The sequence below is a fragment of the Talpa occidentalis genome, unplaced genomic scaffold (assembly GCF_014898055.3).
Source record: "Talpa occidentalis isolate TD23 unplaced genomic scaffold, MPIMG_talOcc4v2.1, whole genome shotgun sequence".
Lineage (NCBI taxonomy): Eukaryota > Metazoa > Chordata > Mammalia > Eulipotyphla > Talpidae > Talpa > Talpa occidentalis.
Window position 1 is genome coordinate 79,343,213 of NW_026555331.1, and position 17,617 is coordinate 79,360,829.

A 17,617-nucleotide genomic window follows, 5' to 3' on the forward strand; every position below is an offset into this window, starting at 1 on the left:
CATGCCATTCACATGAATGTGGTATCTCAGCCATATATTCCACTACTCACTCAGTTTGAAGATGTAGATGCAGAGGATTAAGTGAAAGAGACTAGAAGCAACTAAATGAGAATAACTTCTCTAGGCCACTACTCACCTATGTGGAAGGGGGTGTAGAGCAATAGCATAAAGTGACAGGTGGTAGCTGAATGATAGAGTCAGAAGTAGAACCAGGACAGGAAGAGACAAGTGAGAGCACAAGGATTCAAAATATCAGGAAGGACCTACTGTGAGTTGCTGACATTGTGCTTACATGACCTTGAGAATGAGGCCTTCTGAAGTTCTGTGTTGCAGGCATCTCACTTGCTTTGCCCTAATCTTGGTACTTGTAGGAGGCTAATACCTCATTCATCTTTTGCAACGGGGTTTCTGAACAATTTTGGGTAGCTTAGAGGTTAACCTTAGGCACCTTGAAATTACCTACATGTAAATGGGAATTATCCATGCATCATCTTTACTATAGGTTGCTATCAGGAGCCGTGCATGTGACTGTCTTGTAAGCTATAAGCATTTATATATTTTTTCACCCTATCAAAGTTAAGAGTCTTCTTCATTGATTCTCAGTATTAGACTGGCTGGGCATAATGTACTACTGGAATCTTTTAGTAAAGAATAGATATGTGAGCCTTGTCTCAGATGAAATTAAATCAGTATCTTTTAGTGTGGGGTTCAGAAATTAGTAAATTTTATAACTACTTATTATTTATACTTCTTTATGTAACTTTCATTTCTAGTGGTTATCCTGCAGTTTAACTCATCTCTAACTTAAGTCTGACTTCAAATAATGTTATAGCACAGTATGTAGAGATAGTTTTAAAAACCTTTCATCATTATACATCTAATGGACGTTAACTAAATTTACTGTGAATGTTTCATAATATGTGCAAATATTGAATCACTCTGTTGGACCCTTGAAATTAATATAGCATATATGTCAATTATACATCATTTTTTAGAAAAAATATGCTTCTAGTTTTCTGCTCTTTATGCTGTTATTGTCATACATTTTTCCTTTTCATATGTTATAAGCCTCTTAAGACAATTTTTTCTTCTTTGCTTTGATTAACAGTTACCTTTTCAAGTAATTGAAAGTAGGAAAGAAAACTTGTCTGTTTTCCTTGATTTTTATCACTTATGGTGATGATATTACTCATTTCTTTGTATAGCTCTGCTTAGTATTAAATTTCTTATGCTAGAAATATATTCTATTAGCAATTTTCTGGAAAAAATGTTTTACCTTTGCTTTTGAAAAAAACTATTTTCACTGGGGCTAGAATTCTGAGTTTGCAAATTTCTTTTTATTTTTAATAATTTAGTACTTTAGGGATATTACTCCATAGTGGTTTTGCTTGCCTGGTTTATGCAGATTAATCGTATCTTTGAACTTTGTTTTTCTTTATTCTTGACTTTAAGCAGTTTGATTACACCATATCATAATGAACTCTATTTGGAATTTCTCCTCCTTGGAGTTCTATGAGTTTCTTGGTTATGTACTTTGATGTCTTCACTATCTCATAATTTTTTCAGCCTTTGCCTCTCCAAATATTTTTCTGATTCCCTCTTATCTCTTCTTGAGGCTTCATTTACATTCTGTTAGACCATTTATTATTGTGCAATAGGTCTTGAAAGCTTGATTCTCTTTTCCCTGACTCTCTTCATTTTGTATTTTAATGACATCAGCTTATTCATATATTTTCAAGTGTATTATTTCTTTCCTCAGCTGTTTTAAGTCTAGTGGTTGGTGCATCAAAAAAATTTTCCTCTGATACTTTTTTCTAGCATTCCCTCTTGATTTCCATTTGACCATCAAAGCTTTCATATCCTTGCTGAAATTCCCCATCTGTTTATGTCTGTAGTTTATCTTTTCCAATTAGATATTTTAACATATTAGTCTGAATTATTTAAAAATTACTGTTTGATTCTTCCAGTGTCAGGGTCATGTTGAATCTAGTTCTCTTGATTGTGTTGACTTTTCTCCTTACTCATTTTTGTTTGTTTTTCATTTTTCTTGTATGTGTGGTTTATAATTTGTGATTGAATGCCAGAGATCATGTATATAATAGTGAAAACCAAAGTATTATTTTTTCCTGGAAATGGGCATGCCTTTTTGTCAGTTAGTGTGGGAACTCAAATGAATGTAATCACAACTTGAACTAGATTTGGGTTTTACTGTTGTTACTGTTACTTTCAGTGCTCTTTGGCTTTCAAATTCCTCTACAGTTGGCCTGCTAATTCCTTGTGCTGATATTTTAGTGTCTATAATGATTTTAGATTATTGGTTTGATTCTGGTTTTTGTTTCTCCCTGGACCCACAAGTAGCCCCTTGGATGTCAGAGAGTTTTTCTTCCATGTTCTTAACTCCCTGTCAGGTTTCAGTTGCTGTATATCTGTACTGCAGAGGGTTCTTCCTCCAGTGGTGGGCAACTATCACTAGCTATTCAGTTCTAGACTTATAGTGGGGGCAGGGCTGTTTTCTCTTACTCTTTCCTGGCCTTGTCTTAGGTAAAGTTGCACTTAGGTAAACCTCACATCTGTGGTTTTCTTGAGCAGGACTTTCCTGCCCATGACTAAGTGGGACCAGACCTCTGCTTGTTATAGGAGTCAGATATTAGGCCAAAGAAAGTTTAGTGCCCTTCTCCATGGGAAGAAATTTTTCTGCTACCTTTCTGCATGTAGCAATTACCTTTGCATCTATTCTGCATGTCAGAGAGATTCCTATCCTCTGAGAATGGTTTTGCTTCTTTCTACTCCACCCCCTTAAAGCTGTGGATCATTGACTGTTTTCTAACATCAGGAGGATTTGTTGGTCTCTCCTCAAACAACTTAAAAGTTTTGCTTTGTAATAGAAATAGATTATGGAAATAGACAGGACTTTGTGCCCACCTCCAGCAACCATGGGGTACCTCATTTTCACCTGCACGGCAGGAAAAGTCTTGTCCCTAAACTTTCTTAGAGCACTCAGAGAAGGCCCAAGGGAAGATCTTGCTCATAAGTAGAATTTCCCCTTGTGTCTTAGACAACCAAACAGACACCAGGCCTTTAACAATTTGTTAAAATTTTAGCTGACCTCTTCTTGTCCATTTGCCTGGTGTCCACAACTTTTACCTCTGCCCTGCCAAGGGTGAAATGGTCTGTGTGTTTTGTTTCTCCTTGGAGAATTTTTTGCTCTTTGGAATTCAGGTTACTTTATTACCTTGTGACCTCATGTTTGATATAATCAAGAAGAGTTTTGTTTTTGTAGAGTGTACAGATTTTTTCTTTTTAGTATAGGAGTTATATTGTTTGCAGCTGTCTATATTCTAATTGGAAGTGAAATTCTCTAGGTATCAATGTATTTTTAAAGTTCCTCAGGGTGATGCTAATCAACGAAAAATTTAAGGACATTTCTAGGAAAAAGAATTTCTTAGGAAATAAATCTGCTCTATAGAGTTGTTGTTAGTGTGAGTGTTATTAGGATTATACAAGTAATTTCTAAGGAAGTCTTCCACTATCTTCAAAATGGAACATTTGAAGTTTAGAACAGAAGTTACTAGGGAATATAGATTTACTTGTTTCTCTCAATCAATTCTGTAGTTTTCTGGTCTTTGGCTACAAATTCTTCTTTACCTTCTCATCATTAACATAATTATCAGAAGGGAAAATATTTGCCTACTTTTTTCCCACACAAAGGGTTGGAAGCTGTAGTCTGATTTCCAAGGGTCATATGTGTACTAAATAACCAATCAAGATCCTCAATTACTCTGGACAAAGAAAGCATTTTGGCACTCAAGAAGAGAATCTATAACCATGTCTCTTTCTTAGTGCATGTATTTCCCATTGGCAGAATCGCATTGCAAAGCGCAGCAGGAAACTGGTGGACTATGACAGTGCCCGTCACCATCTGGAAGCTTTGCAGAGCTCCAAGAGAAAGGACGAGAGTCGGATCTCTAAGGTACATCCTGAGTCCCCTGATGAAATCACTCTCCATATATTGTGACCTACAGCAATTTTGCTTCTTAGGATTAAAGGATTCCTTTTTTAAAAAGGTTGGACTAAGGATAGAATTTAAACAGAAACATGGTACTGTAGACTGCTTTCCATACTTAATCAATGCCATATTAATTAAAAATCAGTTTTTTCACATTTTTGTGAAGTTTGCATGAGTGATCCTGACTCGTGCATTTTGATCCAAATGTATTTTGGTCCCCAACAGTATTGTAGGATCAAAGAAAATAACACGTGTTCCTGAACTTCTTTCTGTGGCTGTGTTCCATATTTGATGCTAAAATGCATACTCAGATGGGAAACCAAGTTTGAAATTCTCAAACATCACTTTTGATTGTCTAAGAATACACACATATACACACACACGTATATACTATATTTGGACAACATTCCTTAGAAAACCCATTTAAGTAGCTTTTACCATGTAAGTCAGTCATTTACAGATGCCAACTAACTGATAACATCAGCTACCTTCTCCCTCTGCTCTAGTCTTGCTTCTTCCTCTCTGCCTACACACAGTGAATGGTTTTTCCACATCATATAGTCAATCTGCCTCTCTACTGCTTAAGTCTCTTACTAGCACCCATTGCTTGTAGAAATAAAAATTCTAAATACCTTGGAACAAAATAGATGAGCTTCACAATTTCATTATTACTTGTCTATCCATCATTATTAACTTTAAGGTCTTATTTTGCTCCCTTTCCTTCTGACATCCCAAGCTTGAGCCTTCACGACTTACGTGTCAGGTACCGGCCAGTCACAGTCGCAGGTTCCCTTGTGCAAGTCTCTACAGACGCAGGCACCATGTCAGCACTTCATATACATCCCCTTACTACTCACAACACTTGTAAGGTCGACATTACTAAGTCCACCTGACAAGTTCACACAGTCAGTGAGTTAAATTCAAACCCGAGGAACTCCATCTTTATGCATTGTGGTGCGTGCTCCCCCCACCCTTCTTTAACAAACATTTGCTTTTTCTTCAAGATTCAGTTAAGGGGAGGGTGAGGGCAAGGGATCAAATCGGAGGGGAAAGCACAAAAGTCTATGGTGATGGTTCACAGGTGTCTTGGTGGTGGGAATTTTATGGGGACTACACCTCATAGGAGAACTCAAACATTTACAAAAATGAACAACAATGTAAAAATTATAAATAAATAAAAAGACTCAGTTAAAATATTGCCTTCATTGTGAAACCTCGTTCCCTGTACCATGTTCCCCATAACATTCAGAGCATATTGTAAGTCCTATCTTGCAATTAGACTTCCAGCTAGGCTGGGTTTCTTAGGAAAAATCTATGTCCTGTATCCAGAGCAGAGTAGTACTTGTGACAGGCAGTTAATGCGTGTTTGCAGAATGAAAAAAAGTGCCAGAGCTTGCACGAAAAATCAGTATCATCAACTCATTGGAATCAATTCATTGTAATGAATTCAGTTATGTAATGAGATTTAACATTTCACTTTTACTGAAAATAAATAAATGTGAATTTTAACCACATTTCTTTCTTTCCCAAAATATTTCTAAGATGCCATCACACTATCCTATTTTATATTAAATGATGTAAATAAAATTATTTGTGTTTATGTGATAGTCTTTAAACACATTGTTATGTGTCATTTCTAGGCAGAAGAGGAATTTCAAAAAGCACAGAAAGTGTTTGAAGAGTTTAATGTTGATTTACAAGAAGAGTTACCATCGTTATGGTCACGGTAAAGGTGTTTCTGTACAGATTTTGTAGAGAACTTTTACTACTTATAGAAGTGGTAGTTACTCTTCTTGCGTCATGTGATGGGTTGTTGCACACTTAGAATACGCCTAATGTGACCAGAGAACTGAACTTTAAATTAAATATATTTTGTTCTAATTTATTTGAATTTATTTTTTAAACATTTATTTTTATGGGCCTCCCCTGGTGGTGCAGTGGTTGAGCGCTGGGTTGCAAGGCTGCCCGCAGCCTCTGCAGCGATAGTTCAATCCCTGGCCACCGGTGAGGGTCTCACCAAAAAAAAAAAAAAAAAATTCAGTTTTATTTGTATGCATACATAAATCTTTAAAAAAATAAATATTTTTTTTTAATGTATGCATACATGAACTGGGGTATGGGCCAGAAGTGCAGAGTGTGAGAAGATTCACCAGAGAGAGTGTGGAGAACAGAACAAGTAGATCTACTGAAATAACTGCTGAGGGGAGCAGCAAGTGAGACAGGAGAGGTCTGCTGTGCCATGTGGTTTAGCTCCATGGCCGGGAATTGAGCTCATATCACAGTGGCTGGCAATAGCTTGATAGCCCTGAGGGTTTAACCCCTGCGCCACCAGAAAGGCCTTAATTTATTAGAATTTAAATAATGCCATGTGGCCCGCAGCTATCAATATTGGGTAGTACAATTTTAATATTTATAATATTTCTTAAATGGAATTCCAGGTATCAGAACTGCCCTTGAACTTGCAATTTGCAAGGTTAACCTTACTGTATAGAAATTAGAGGACTTCTGTTTGTCCTATAAAACTAAGCATGCTGTGGATCTGGACTAGAGTTTGTCCATTTTTATTTAGCATTCTCAATATTTTGTCAATATTAGACAGTCGGTATTCATTTTTGAGCTATCTGACTGTTTAGAGGAAATTTTAACTAGCTCACTATAAAACTAATCTGTAAAGACATGCTCACTTCATTGTGCGGCGATAACTGAAAGTTCAACATGTATATTAACTTATTTCTTATCTGAATTACACGTTCTTTCAACATCCACATTTAACTTTTTGGTGCCATCACTGCTGGGCTTTCAGCCTCAGAACTTTGGAGTCATTTTTAACATGGGAAATGAAAGGGTCCTCAAAGGAAACAATTGATCCTTTTTCAGTGTGGTTTCTGGCTTGGCCACACACTGAGCTCAGTGCTACCACCCTGATCTCATCCTCCTCATGTGGGTTATATGGTATCTTGACTTCACATTTCTGACATTGACTCACGCTGTAGATCTCTTCATTCAAGCTCCAACTTCACATCTCTGTGGTCTGCAGGAACTTTATGTGCTCCAAGATTGCCCCTGTTCTTTCAGGATTTTGATAGCCTGAATATAAAAACTTTTAGGGATAGTTGAGGCAAATATTCATTTATAATTTTAATTTATCTTACTCACTTAAAGTTATATGACATGTGTTTTTCAAGAATTTTTTTCTAAAATTTCAAAAAAATTTGTATCCAAGATACATTTTTTTTTTAATTTTCTTTATTGAGGTGATGTTGGTTTATACTGTTGCTCCTATTTTAGAAGGATAGTATCCCCCTTTGCAGTAATGTTACTATGGTGCTCCCACCACCAAAACAACCCTAGTCACTACCACAGTCCATTGTACCCCCTCCCTAATTTATTATCACCCTTACCCTTTCCTTCTGCTTTTGGATAGACCTGAATGCCTCAGTTCTGTAGTCTGCTTTCAAGGGTAGTTTTCGAATGTGACTTTATCTGACCATTTGTCTGGTTTCTCTGTATTCTACATATACGAATGTAACTTTACCTGACTGTTTGTCTGTTTTCTCTGTATTCCACATATTAGTGACACCATCAGTGTTTATGTTTCACCTTCTAATTTATTTTGCTCAACATAATCCCTTTTAGCTCCATCCATGTTGCTGCAAATGACATGATTTTATCTTTTTGGCAGCTGAATAGTATTCCGCTGTGATATGTACTGTAACTTTTTTTGGTATTCGTTATTTTTTATTTATTTATTTGTTTGTTTGTTTGTTTATTTATTTATTTATTTATTTATTTATTTATTTATTTTACATTGCTGTTCATTTTTTTGTATGATATTTACTTTCTGCCCTCAGGTGTAATTCCTGTAAAATCCCCACCACCAAATCACCTGTGAACCATCACCATAGACTCTTTTACTCTTCCTTCCCATTTTTTTTTAAATACTTTTGTTTTGAAGTTTCTTAACATCCTGTTTATTTTTTTTTTTAAGGATTTATTTATTTTAGTTATACAGCACTGGGTACAGTCAGAAGTGTGGGAGGGTGAGAGAATTCACCCGAGCCAGAGTGGGGAGCACAACAGGCAGACTGATGAAATACACTGCTGAGGGGAGCAGCGGGCACTGCAGGAGAGGTCTGCGTGCCATGTGGGACTCTCGCCTGTGGCTGGGGATCGAACCAGCGCTGCAGACGCTACGGGCAGCTTTGCAGCCCAGCACTCAACCGCTGCGCCACCAGGGGAGGCCCATCTTCCCCTGTTTTGATCCCTTTACCTGCCCCACCCCTGATGTAGGTCCTGTTTATGGTTTGCCTGCTAGTTTTGTCTTTTGTTTTTCTGTCCCCTTTTTTGGTTTCCCTATATTCCTCCTATAAGTGAAACCGTTCGATATTTTTCTTTATCCTTCTGACTTATTTCGCTGAGCATAATCCCTTCCAGCTCCATCCATATTGTTGCAAATGGCATGAGTTTATTTTTGATGGCTGAATAGTATTCCATTTTGTGTATATACCATATATTCTTGATCTAATCATCTGTTTTTTTTGGCATTTAGCTTGTTTCTATGTCATACCTATTGTAAATAGTGCTGTAATAAACATAGACATGTAGGTTTCCTTTCAAATTAATGTTTTTGTGTCCTTTGGATAGATTCCTAGGAGTGGAATTGTTGGGTCATATGGTAGATCCATTTTTAATAATTTGAGGGTCCACCACACAGCTTGGTTTGACTATTTTATATTCCCAGCAATATAAGAGAATTCCTTTTTCTCTGCATCCTCACCAGCATTAGTTGTTAGTTTTTTAAATTTTTAAAATTTATTTTTATTTATTTATCTATCTATCTATTTATTTATTTATTTATCTGTTTATTTATTTATTTATTTATACAAGCACTGGGTACAGTCAGAAGTGCAGGAGGGTGAGAGAATTCACCAGAGTCAGAGGAAGTAGCAGAACAGGCAGAAGGACCGAAGTATACTGCTGAGGGGAGCAGTGGGCGGCAGGAGAGGTCTGCGCGCCATGTGGGACCCTCGCCCGGTGGCCGGGGATCGAACCGGCGATGCAGAGGCTGCAGGCAGCTTTGCAGCCCAGCGCTCAACCCGCTGCGTCACCTGGGAGGCCCTAGTTGTTAGTTTTTTTAATGCAGGCCATTGTTACTGGTGCAAGGTGATATCTCATTGTGGTTTTGATTTACATTTCCCTGATTATAAGAAATGTTGAGCATTTATGCCTGTTGGACATCTGCATTTCCTTTTTGGAGAAGTGTCTCTTTGGTTCTTCTGCCTATTTTTTGACTGAGTTGTTTGTTTTTGTTGAGTTGTGTAAACTCTTTGTAGATCTTTGATATAAGTCCCTTATCTGTTGTATAGTGTACAAATATTTTTGTTGAACTTTGTATTTGCGTGGTATGATTTTATGTTGTTTATGTACATAATCTTTAATTACCATAACTACAGATGTCCCCATATTACAGATGTAAAAGCTAAGCATGATTAAATCTCTCATCTAACACTGTAAAATTTATGAATGCTGAAGCTGGCATTTAAAAACACTCCTGTGGGGCCTCCCCAGTGGCGCAGTGGTTGAGCGCTGGGTTGCGAAGCTGCCCGCAGCCTCTGCAGCACTGGTTCGATCCCCGGCTGCTCCCGGGCCACTGGAGGAGGGTCCCACATGGTGTGCAGACCTCTCTTGCCACCTGCTGCTCCCCTCAGCAGTGCACTTTGGTCCTTCTGCCTGCTCTGCTCCCTGCTCTGGCTATGGTGAATTCTCTCACCCTCCCACACTTGTGACTGTACCCAGAGCTTGTATAAATAAATAAATAAATCTTTTAAAAAATTTAAAAAAATAAATAAAAACACTCCTGTGTTTTTTTTCCCTGTAATCCCTGACATCTGTATTAAGACTTTATCCAAATTAAAATTGCATCCAGTCTTTCTTCAATAGTTTAATGCATATTTTCCTTCTAGCCATTTTTCTCTGCCTTGAAATTGAAGTTAGTACTTTGTATCTTCTTTCCTTCTACAGTGAAATACTTAATATATTGGACATGTAGAAATGAACATTTATTAACTAGTAAATGTGTGAGATACTGCATCAAACTGTTCATAATTACTCAAAATGTTAGATGGGTTGCTCTATAACTATTTGTTTTATCTAGTTTTTCTATAGCATTCTTCAGTCTTTTGTTTCCTTATTGATCTTCTGTCTAGTTGCTCTATTTTTTATTGAAAACTATTGAATTTTACAACTATTATTGATAAAATATATCTATTTAATAGTAAGCTTTGGCTTAATGTATTTTGGGGCTTTTTCTTATACAGATGTATATATTTTATGTATATTCATAATTGGTGTATCTTGATGAATTGACCGTTTTATATATATAAAATGATCTATCTGTGTCTTATAACAAATATAATCAGTTCATTTTCAGGTATTCTTTACCTGAATGAACTTTTTTTTGCTATGGATCTGTCTGTGTCTTTAGGGTGTGTCTCTTGTAGGCAGTATGTACATCTAGCGTGTACATCTACTATAGAGTTAAGTGTTTTCAGTATGTTTTCTTTTCTTTTTTTTGTTCCTCTATTCTTCCACTGTTGCCATTCTTAGAAAACTGTCTCAAATTTCTTATGTATAAGGAAGAAGAGAAATGAAGTACTACCTAAAGGAAGAGGTAGAAAAACACTAATTTGAAGGGACATATGCACTCCTATGTTCATCACAGCACTTTTAACAATAGCCAAGCTATACAGATAACCTATGCCCAAAATCTGATGAGGATATCAGGAAGATGAGGTATATATGCATGATGAAATACTACTCAGCTATTAAAATAGGTAAAATCTTGCCACTTGTCACAACATTGTTGGGACTGCAGGGGATTATGCTAAGTGAAATAAGTCAGAAGGAGAACCCAACTCTCAGATGGTATAACTTATATGTGCAATATAGAGAAACTAAGGGTCAGATAAAGCCAAACTAGTAACAAACCATAAAAATCTGAATGTAGAACTCAGGCTATGAACGGTGCTGAGGAGGGTGTGGGGAGAGAACAATGTAGGGCAGTAGCACAGTGGACAGTGGTGTAGGACTGTGAGCGCTGGAGGGGAGAGAGCCTGTTCCTCTAAAACATAAACAATGTTGTACACCAATTATACCGCAATAAAAATAAATAAAATATTTCTTTAAAAACTAAGTAAAGGGAGATGTAGATTCAGATTTGAAAGAGGAAATACTATGGTATGTTTATCTACTCTAAGGAGCTTATAATTTACTAAATTTAATAGAGTGGTATCATAAATAAAAAAGTTTCTTAAGAAAATACTTGAGCTAAATCTTTATTTTTTTCAATTTTGTTTTTATCTTCCCCATACAATTGCAACCACCTTATTTTGACCCCAACCCTCCTTTCCCTACCCCGCCCCCCATAGTGTGTCTCTGGTTCATAGTTGTTTGTTGATTTTGATTTTTTCTTTCTTATAGCTATTCTTTTTCCTGGTCCCTTATTTAAGTTTTCTAGATTCCTGCTATGAGTGAGACCATCCAGTATTTTTCTTTTTCTTTCTGGCTTATTTCGCTGAGCATGATCCCTTCCAGCTCCATCCATGTTGCTGCAAATTGCATGTGTTTATCTTTTTTGAATGCTGAGTAATATTCCATTGTGTATATGTACCACATCTTCTTGATCCTGTCATCTGTTTTTGGGCATTTGGGTTGTTTCCAAAGCTTAGCTATTGTAAATAGTGCTGCTATAAACATAGGGGTGCAGTTGCTCTTTGGAATTAATATTTCTGTGTCCTTTGAGTAAATACCTAGGAGTGGAATTGCCTGATCATTTGGAAGCTCTATCTTTAGTAGGTTAAGGAATCTCCACACAACTTTCCATAGTGGTTGGACCAGTTTGCACTCCCACCGGCAATGCACGAGAGTTCCTTTTTCTCCACACCCTCGCCAACATTTGTTGTTGCTAGTTTTTTTAATATGTGCTATTCTCACTGGTGTGAGATGGTATCTCATTGTAGTTTTGATTTGCATTTCCCCGATTGCAAGTGATGTTGAACAGTTTTTCATATGCCTGTTGGCCATTTGTATTTCCTCTTTGGAGAAATTTCTTTTTAACTTGAGCTAAATCTTTAAAAGTGAGTTAAGTTACCATTTAGTGAAAAGGATTTTCTAGACTGAGGTAGAATATAATGGCATGGAGATTGAATCATACATATATATTAATTGAACTTTAATTAGTTTAGTGTAGTGAGGATCAGAATCAAGTTGTCCAGGAGTACAGTTGTCATAAAGCAAGAGAAGCAAAGGTCAGATTAGTTTATCATTCATTCAGTAAATATTGATTGACCACTCACAATTTACCAACCACTCTTTTAGCTGGGATCCTGTAGTGAAAGTTTTTCTTTTTCTTTTTCATTAAAATGACATTAGTTTACAATATGCATAGTTTCCAAGATCACATCTTCTCACCAGATCTACCACTAAATGTCTAGTCACCAAGCCTTTTTATCTACTCCTTCCCTCCTGCTGACCCTCTGGTAACCATCATCCTCAGAATCTGAACATTTGGGGGTTTTTTTGTTTTTTTTTTTTTTTAAAGATTTATTTATTTATTTATACAAGCACTGGGTACAGTCAGAAGCGCGGGAGGGTGAGAGAATTCACCAGAGCCAGGGAGGGGAACAGAACAGGCAGACTGACGAATTACACTGCTGAGGGGAGCAGCGGGCGTGGCAGGAGAGGTCTCTGCACCAGGTGGGCCCTTGCCAGAGGCTGGCGATTGAGCTGGCACTTCAGAGGCTGTGGGCAGCTTTGCAGCCAAGAGCTCAACCCGTTGCACCACTGGGGAGGCCCAGAATCTAAATATTTGTATTTGTTTTTGTTTGCTTTGCATTCCACAAATGATTGAAATTATGTGACATTAGTCTTTCACCTTATGACTTGTTGCTATTAAGATAATTCTCTTAAGGTTCATCCATATTGTTGCAAATGTCAAGATTCCCTTTTTATGGCTGAATAGTATTCCATAATACTGTATTTACTTTTCCTTCATGAGGTGCTTGGGTGTTTCTAAATTATGATTAGTGCTGAAAGGGACATAGGAGTGTATATATGTTTTTAAGCTGATATTTTCATATTTGGGTCAATTCCCAAAACTGGGCTTACTGGATCATATGGTAGTTCTATTTTCAATTTTTTGAGGAACTTTCACACGGTTTCTATAATGCTGAACCAATTTACTTTTCTACCAGCAGTGCACAAGGGTTCCTTTTTCTCCACATTCTCACTGACATTGATTCTTAACTTATTGGTGATAGCCACTATAATTGATATAAGGTGAAATCTCATTGAGGGTTTGATTTGCATTTCTTTAGTAATAAATGATAAAAATCATGTTTCCGATGTCTTCTGGCCATCAGTATATCTTCTTTGGTGAAATGTGTATTTAGAGCCTCTGACCATTTTGTAATTGGATTATACTTCTGTTGTTGAGTTTTATGTGTTTATATATTTTGAATTTTAACCTTTGTTTTGCGAGCATCTTCTCCTGTTCCATAGGCTGCCTTTTTGTTTTAATAATGGTTTCTTTCACTGTGATGCATTTCCATTTGTTTACATTTTCTTTCGTTACTTTTACTGTTGGAGAGAAACCTACAAAGACAACACTAAAACTGATGTCAGAGACTCTTTCAGCTATGTTTTATTCTATGTATTTTTTTATTTCAGGTCCTATATTCAAGCTTTTGATTCAATTTTAGTATATGGTGTAAAATAGTGTTCTACTTTTACATGTGACTGTTCAGTTTTCCCTATACTAACTAATGAAGAGACTTCCCTTTCTCCATAATATTGGCTCCATTGTCATAAATTAGGTGCCCATACATCTGTGGTTTTCTCAATTTCATTGATCTGTGTATCTTGTTTTTATTCTAATGCCATACTGTTTTGATGAGTGTAGAATAGTTTGAAGTAAGAGAGCATCACTCCTCCATTATTGTTCTTTTTTTCTCAGAATTGTTTTGGCTATTTGAAGTCTTTTATGGTTCCTTAAAATTTTAGGATTTTAGGGGCTCTATTTCTGTGAAAATTGCAATTGGGGTCCGATTAGTGATAGCACTGAATTTGTATATATTTTTTTAGATAGAGTGGTCATTTTGACAATATTGATTCTTTCAATCCAGTGGCATGGAATATCTTTTCATTTCTTTATGTCTTCTTCAATTTCTTGCACATCTCCCTGTTTCTCCAAGTTGGCCACTCCAGGTGTGTCAACTTTGTGGACCACACCCACCTGCTTGTTGTTTGGGAACAGTCCTGTTTGTGTGGCTGTCAGTATTGCCAGGCAGTGATACTTCAGTTGGGCTTGACCCTGGCCTTGGACTAAGGTGTGCTCAGTGAGTAGTATTGTGGGCCCAGACCTGGTGGGTGGCTGCTTAAGTTGCTGTGGGACATGGACTTGGATGAGTAGGTTGCCTATAGTGTTGGTGTTTGCTGGGCCATCAGAGGTGTGCAGTTGCTAGCAGCCCACAGTGTCAAGATGTGTGGCCCTCAGGTAGCTAGCTGGATTGTGGAAGATGGGTGGGGTAGCTGGGCTGCTGGAGGTGGTGGCTGTAATATAGTGACTGTGTGGGTGCTGATGGATGGGGACTTGAGGGTTTACCTCAGGTGGTAAAGTGGGTCTTGCAATTGCAGTTGGCCTTGTTGGTGTGATTGGAGCCCTCCCCTGGGGCCTTACTACCAGCTTTGTGGGCAATGAGGGCCTTGCAGGCACAGCAGGCCTTGAGGGTACATAGGTGGGTTGTAGGCCACTGCCTAGCTGTGGCCTGTGCTGAGGTGCTTGGAGCCTAGATGGCACTGCCTCCTTAACTGTAGCACGCATGAGCCAAGGCGGTGGGGAGGTAGGTAACAGCGGGATCTGGCAGGCATTGGGTGGTGAGGAGAACCTTTCTGCTAGTGGTGTCTGTTCACCAGCCCTCTGTGTTTAGCAGAGTGCTGGCTGGACAGCTGCAGACATATAACTTGCTTGCCAGCAGGCAAATGGTGACTAGCAGGGTCCTGACTTATTTGTGTGACTCCTCCTGTTTGTCCCTCGGCCCCTCTCTGGCTTGGCTTTTCCTGGAGCGTGGGTGAAGCCCTCATCAGGAATTGTTCCTCAGGGTCTAGTGATGTGGATGGTGGGTTATAAGGTAGCATCCAGCTGTGCTCTTTTCAGCAAGGTTGTGGGAGTTTGCCAAAATTGACTCCAAGGCTGGGTCACTTCATAGGGTTTATTGTCTCCCAGGCCAGGGCTGCTAGGGTAGTAGTGGGGTTCCTTCACCCACAGGTCAGGTGCTATTCAGACTAGTGTTATTGCTTTAGGTCCCAGAAAAGTAGAATGTGCTCACAAGACTGTTCAGGGCAGGTTCTTAATCTCTGCACTGTCCTTAACTTTCTTGTGCTCACTTCCCTCTGGCCCTCAATGCAGGGGTTCCTGGAGCTTGTCTCTGCTATACTGGATCATAGGGTTGGGGTGCAGGGTATTAGGCACAGTTCTCTTCCTACTCCCCCAGAGAAAACTTCCCATACGTTAACATTTCTTACCATTTGCACCTGTTGTGCCCAAGATGGGGTTTCTTTCTTGATGAGAACTTTTCTTTGTCTTTCCTATTAGTGTGGGTGCTACATTTTTATCCTTTGTTTTGGAAGTTACATTATTCTTTCTTCAGGTCTGCTTCTGTGTCGATCAGTCTGTATTTAGTTGTAGATTTGTTATGATTGCCGAGGGAAAAAAGGGCAACTGTTCCCTATTCTGCCACCTGGGGCCCTGCCTCTCAAGGCTTTTGTTTTCTAGGAGGTTACATTATTGGTTAGGGAAAGCAATTACAAAAAATAAATAATAAATCAGGCAATAAGCCCAGTGCAGAAATAAGACAATAGAGACATGTAACGGGGTAACTAGTGTAGGCTGGGCAGTTGGGAGTGGCCTCTCATGAAGAGATAGAAACTTATGAGGAAAGGTAGTTTTAGGAAACAACTGCATTCCATTTTATGTATGCTGAGTTTCAAGAATCCTTAGGAAATGTAACGGGATATTTCTATTGAGATAACTAGGTCAGCGACATAAAATGAGTTTGGGATTTGGGACCTTATGGGTGGTTGATGCCAAGAGAGTTGATAACGTTGGTAGAGAAATAGGTTATTACTGGGAAATATCTGGGTTCTTTGCCTGCCACTTGTCAGAGCCATAAAGAGCAAAGAGGGATTGGATCTTTATAACTTGTGCTTTTTTTTTTTTTTTTTTTTTTTTTGATTAGTTATGCCAGCAGTTCGGAGAACGGCCAGGCCTCATGCTCCAAAAAAACCGTTCTGACACCTCATCTCACTGTTTTATAGTGAGTTGAACAAAGACAGCTAGTTATCAGTGAGCAGGCTTTCACCCCATGCCATTCACAACTCTGGTAATTTGTGGCCACTCATTCTCCCCATAGCTCCCCCTCTGCAGGCATCTGGATTTTAGGAGCAGTTCCCTGGCTCCTGGGAATGATCAGCAGTAAAGGCGTCCATCATTCTTCCTAGGTGCCTCCTAGACTCAGAAGTTAACTCAGAGCAAACAGGTCATAAGTCAAACAGTTGGGTATGTGCAGATCCCTGAATGATGTGTGGTGCCCTTTTCATCCCCCTCCATAGCCCCAGTCAAATTGAGACGGCAAGATGAGGGCCAATGACAGACCCTTCAAGAGGACCAATATTTAAGGAATGAGCATGAAAGGAGCCTGCAGAAGAGTCTGAGAAGAAAACACCCGAGATGTAGAAGGAAATAAGGAAGAAACTTAGAAGATTAGTATCTCAAAAAGCAAGAATGGAGAGAATTTCAAAAGTGAGGCAGTGCTAGGACTGTATTTTACAATGGGAGATCAAGTAGGTGAGGACTAAGCATACGTTGCCTTTGGTGAACTTCCAGAGAGGGTCTGGTGGATGGTGGGGTAAGGCCTGTTTACAGGAATGGGGCTCTACAGAAGGCAAGGAAGTGGAGACAGTGGTCACCATCTATTATTTTGCGAGTCTTAACTATGATGGGCATGCAAAAATATGTGGCAGCGGGCATAGGAACATGATAAGGCAAAGGAAGTCTTTTAAAAATAGAAGTCTTAGTGCTGAACTTAATGTAGTATATGCAGATGTTGATTTATAGTGATGTATGCCTGAAGCTGATAAAATACAATGCCATGTTGCTTCAACAACAAATTACTTAAAAAAAGAATATGTAAAAAATAAAAGAATATAGAAAATGATCACCATCATTTTGAGAAGATGACAGTGGCAGTGACAATGGGGGGATGATTTAGGACGGAGGATGTATGGGCACGAATGGGGCAATGAGCTGAGGGTGTTGCCAGTGCTGAATAGAGTGGTGAGGGCTGTGCCTCTGGACCCAAGCTTGATGAAGCAAGATGCAGTGCTTGAGGAGGAAAATAGCCTGGAAGAAAAGGAACAGTGGTCACTTGGAGAATGGAAGTGAATGAATGATCTTGTGGCCTAGAAAATCAGGTGAGGCGGTGCCACTCGATTTTCTCAAATCAGTTGTGAATGATGCCACATTCACCTATGCAGTGGTAAGTCGTTGCAGGATGC

General features: G+C 38.5%; 1 protein-coding gene across 2 annotated transcripts in view; it reads left to right on the top strand.

Annotated features, from left to right (window-relative positions):
- Positions 1 to 17,617, top strand: part of AMPH (amphiphysin) — a 242,069-nt gene that overhangs the window by 158,188 nt on the left and 66,264 nt on the right. For both annotated transcript variants that reach the window (XM_037517588.2, XM_054692313.1), the window contains exons 6-7: positions 3,863 to 3,970; positions 5,647 to 5,732. In XM_037517588.2, the coding sequence (XP_037373485.1) occupies positions 3,863 to 3,970; positions 5,647 to 5,732 (194 nt within the window). The remainder of the gene's footprint in view (positions 1 to 3,862; positions 3,971 to 5,646; positions 5,733 to 17,617) is intronic.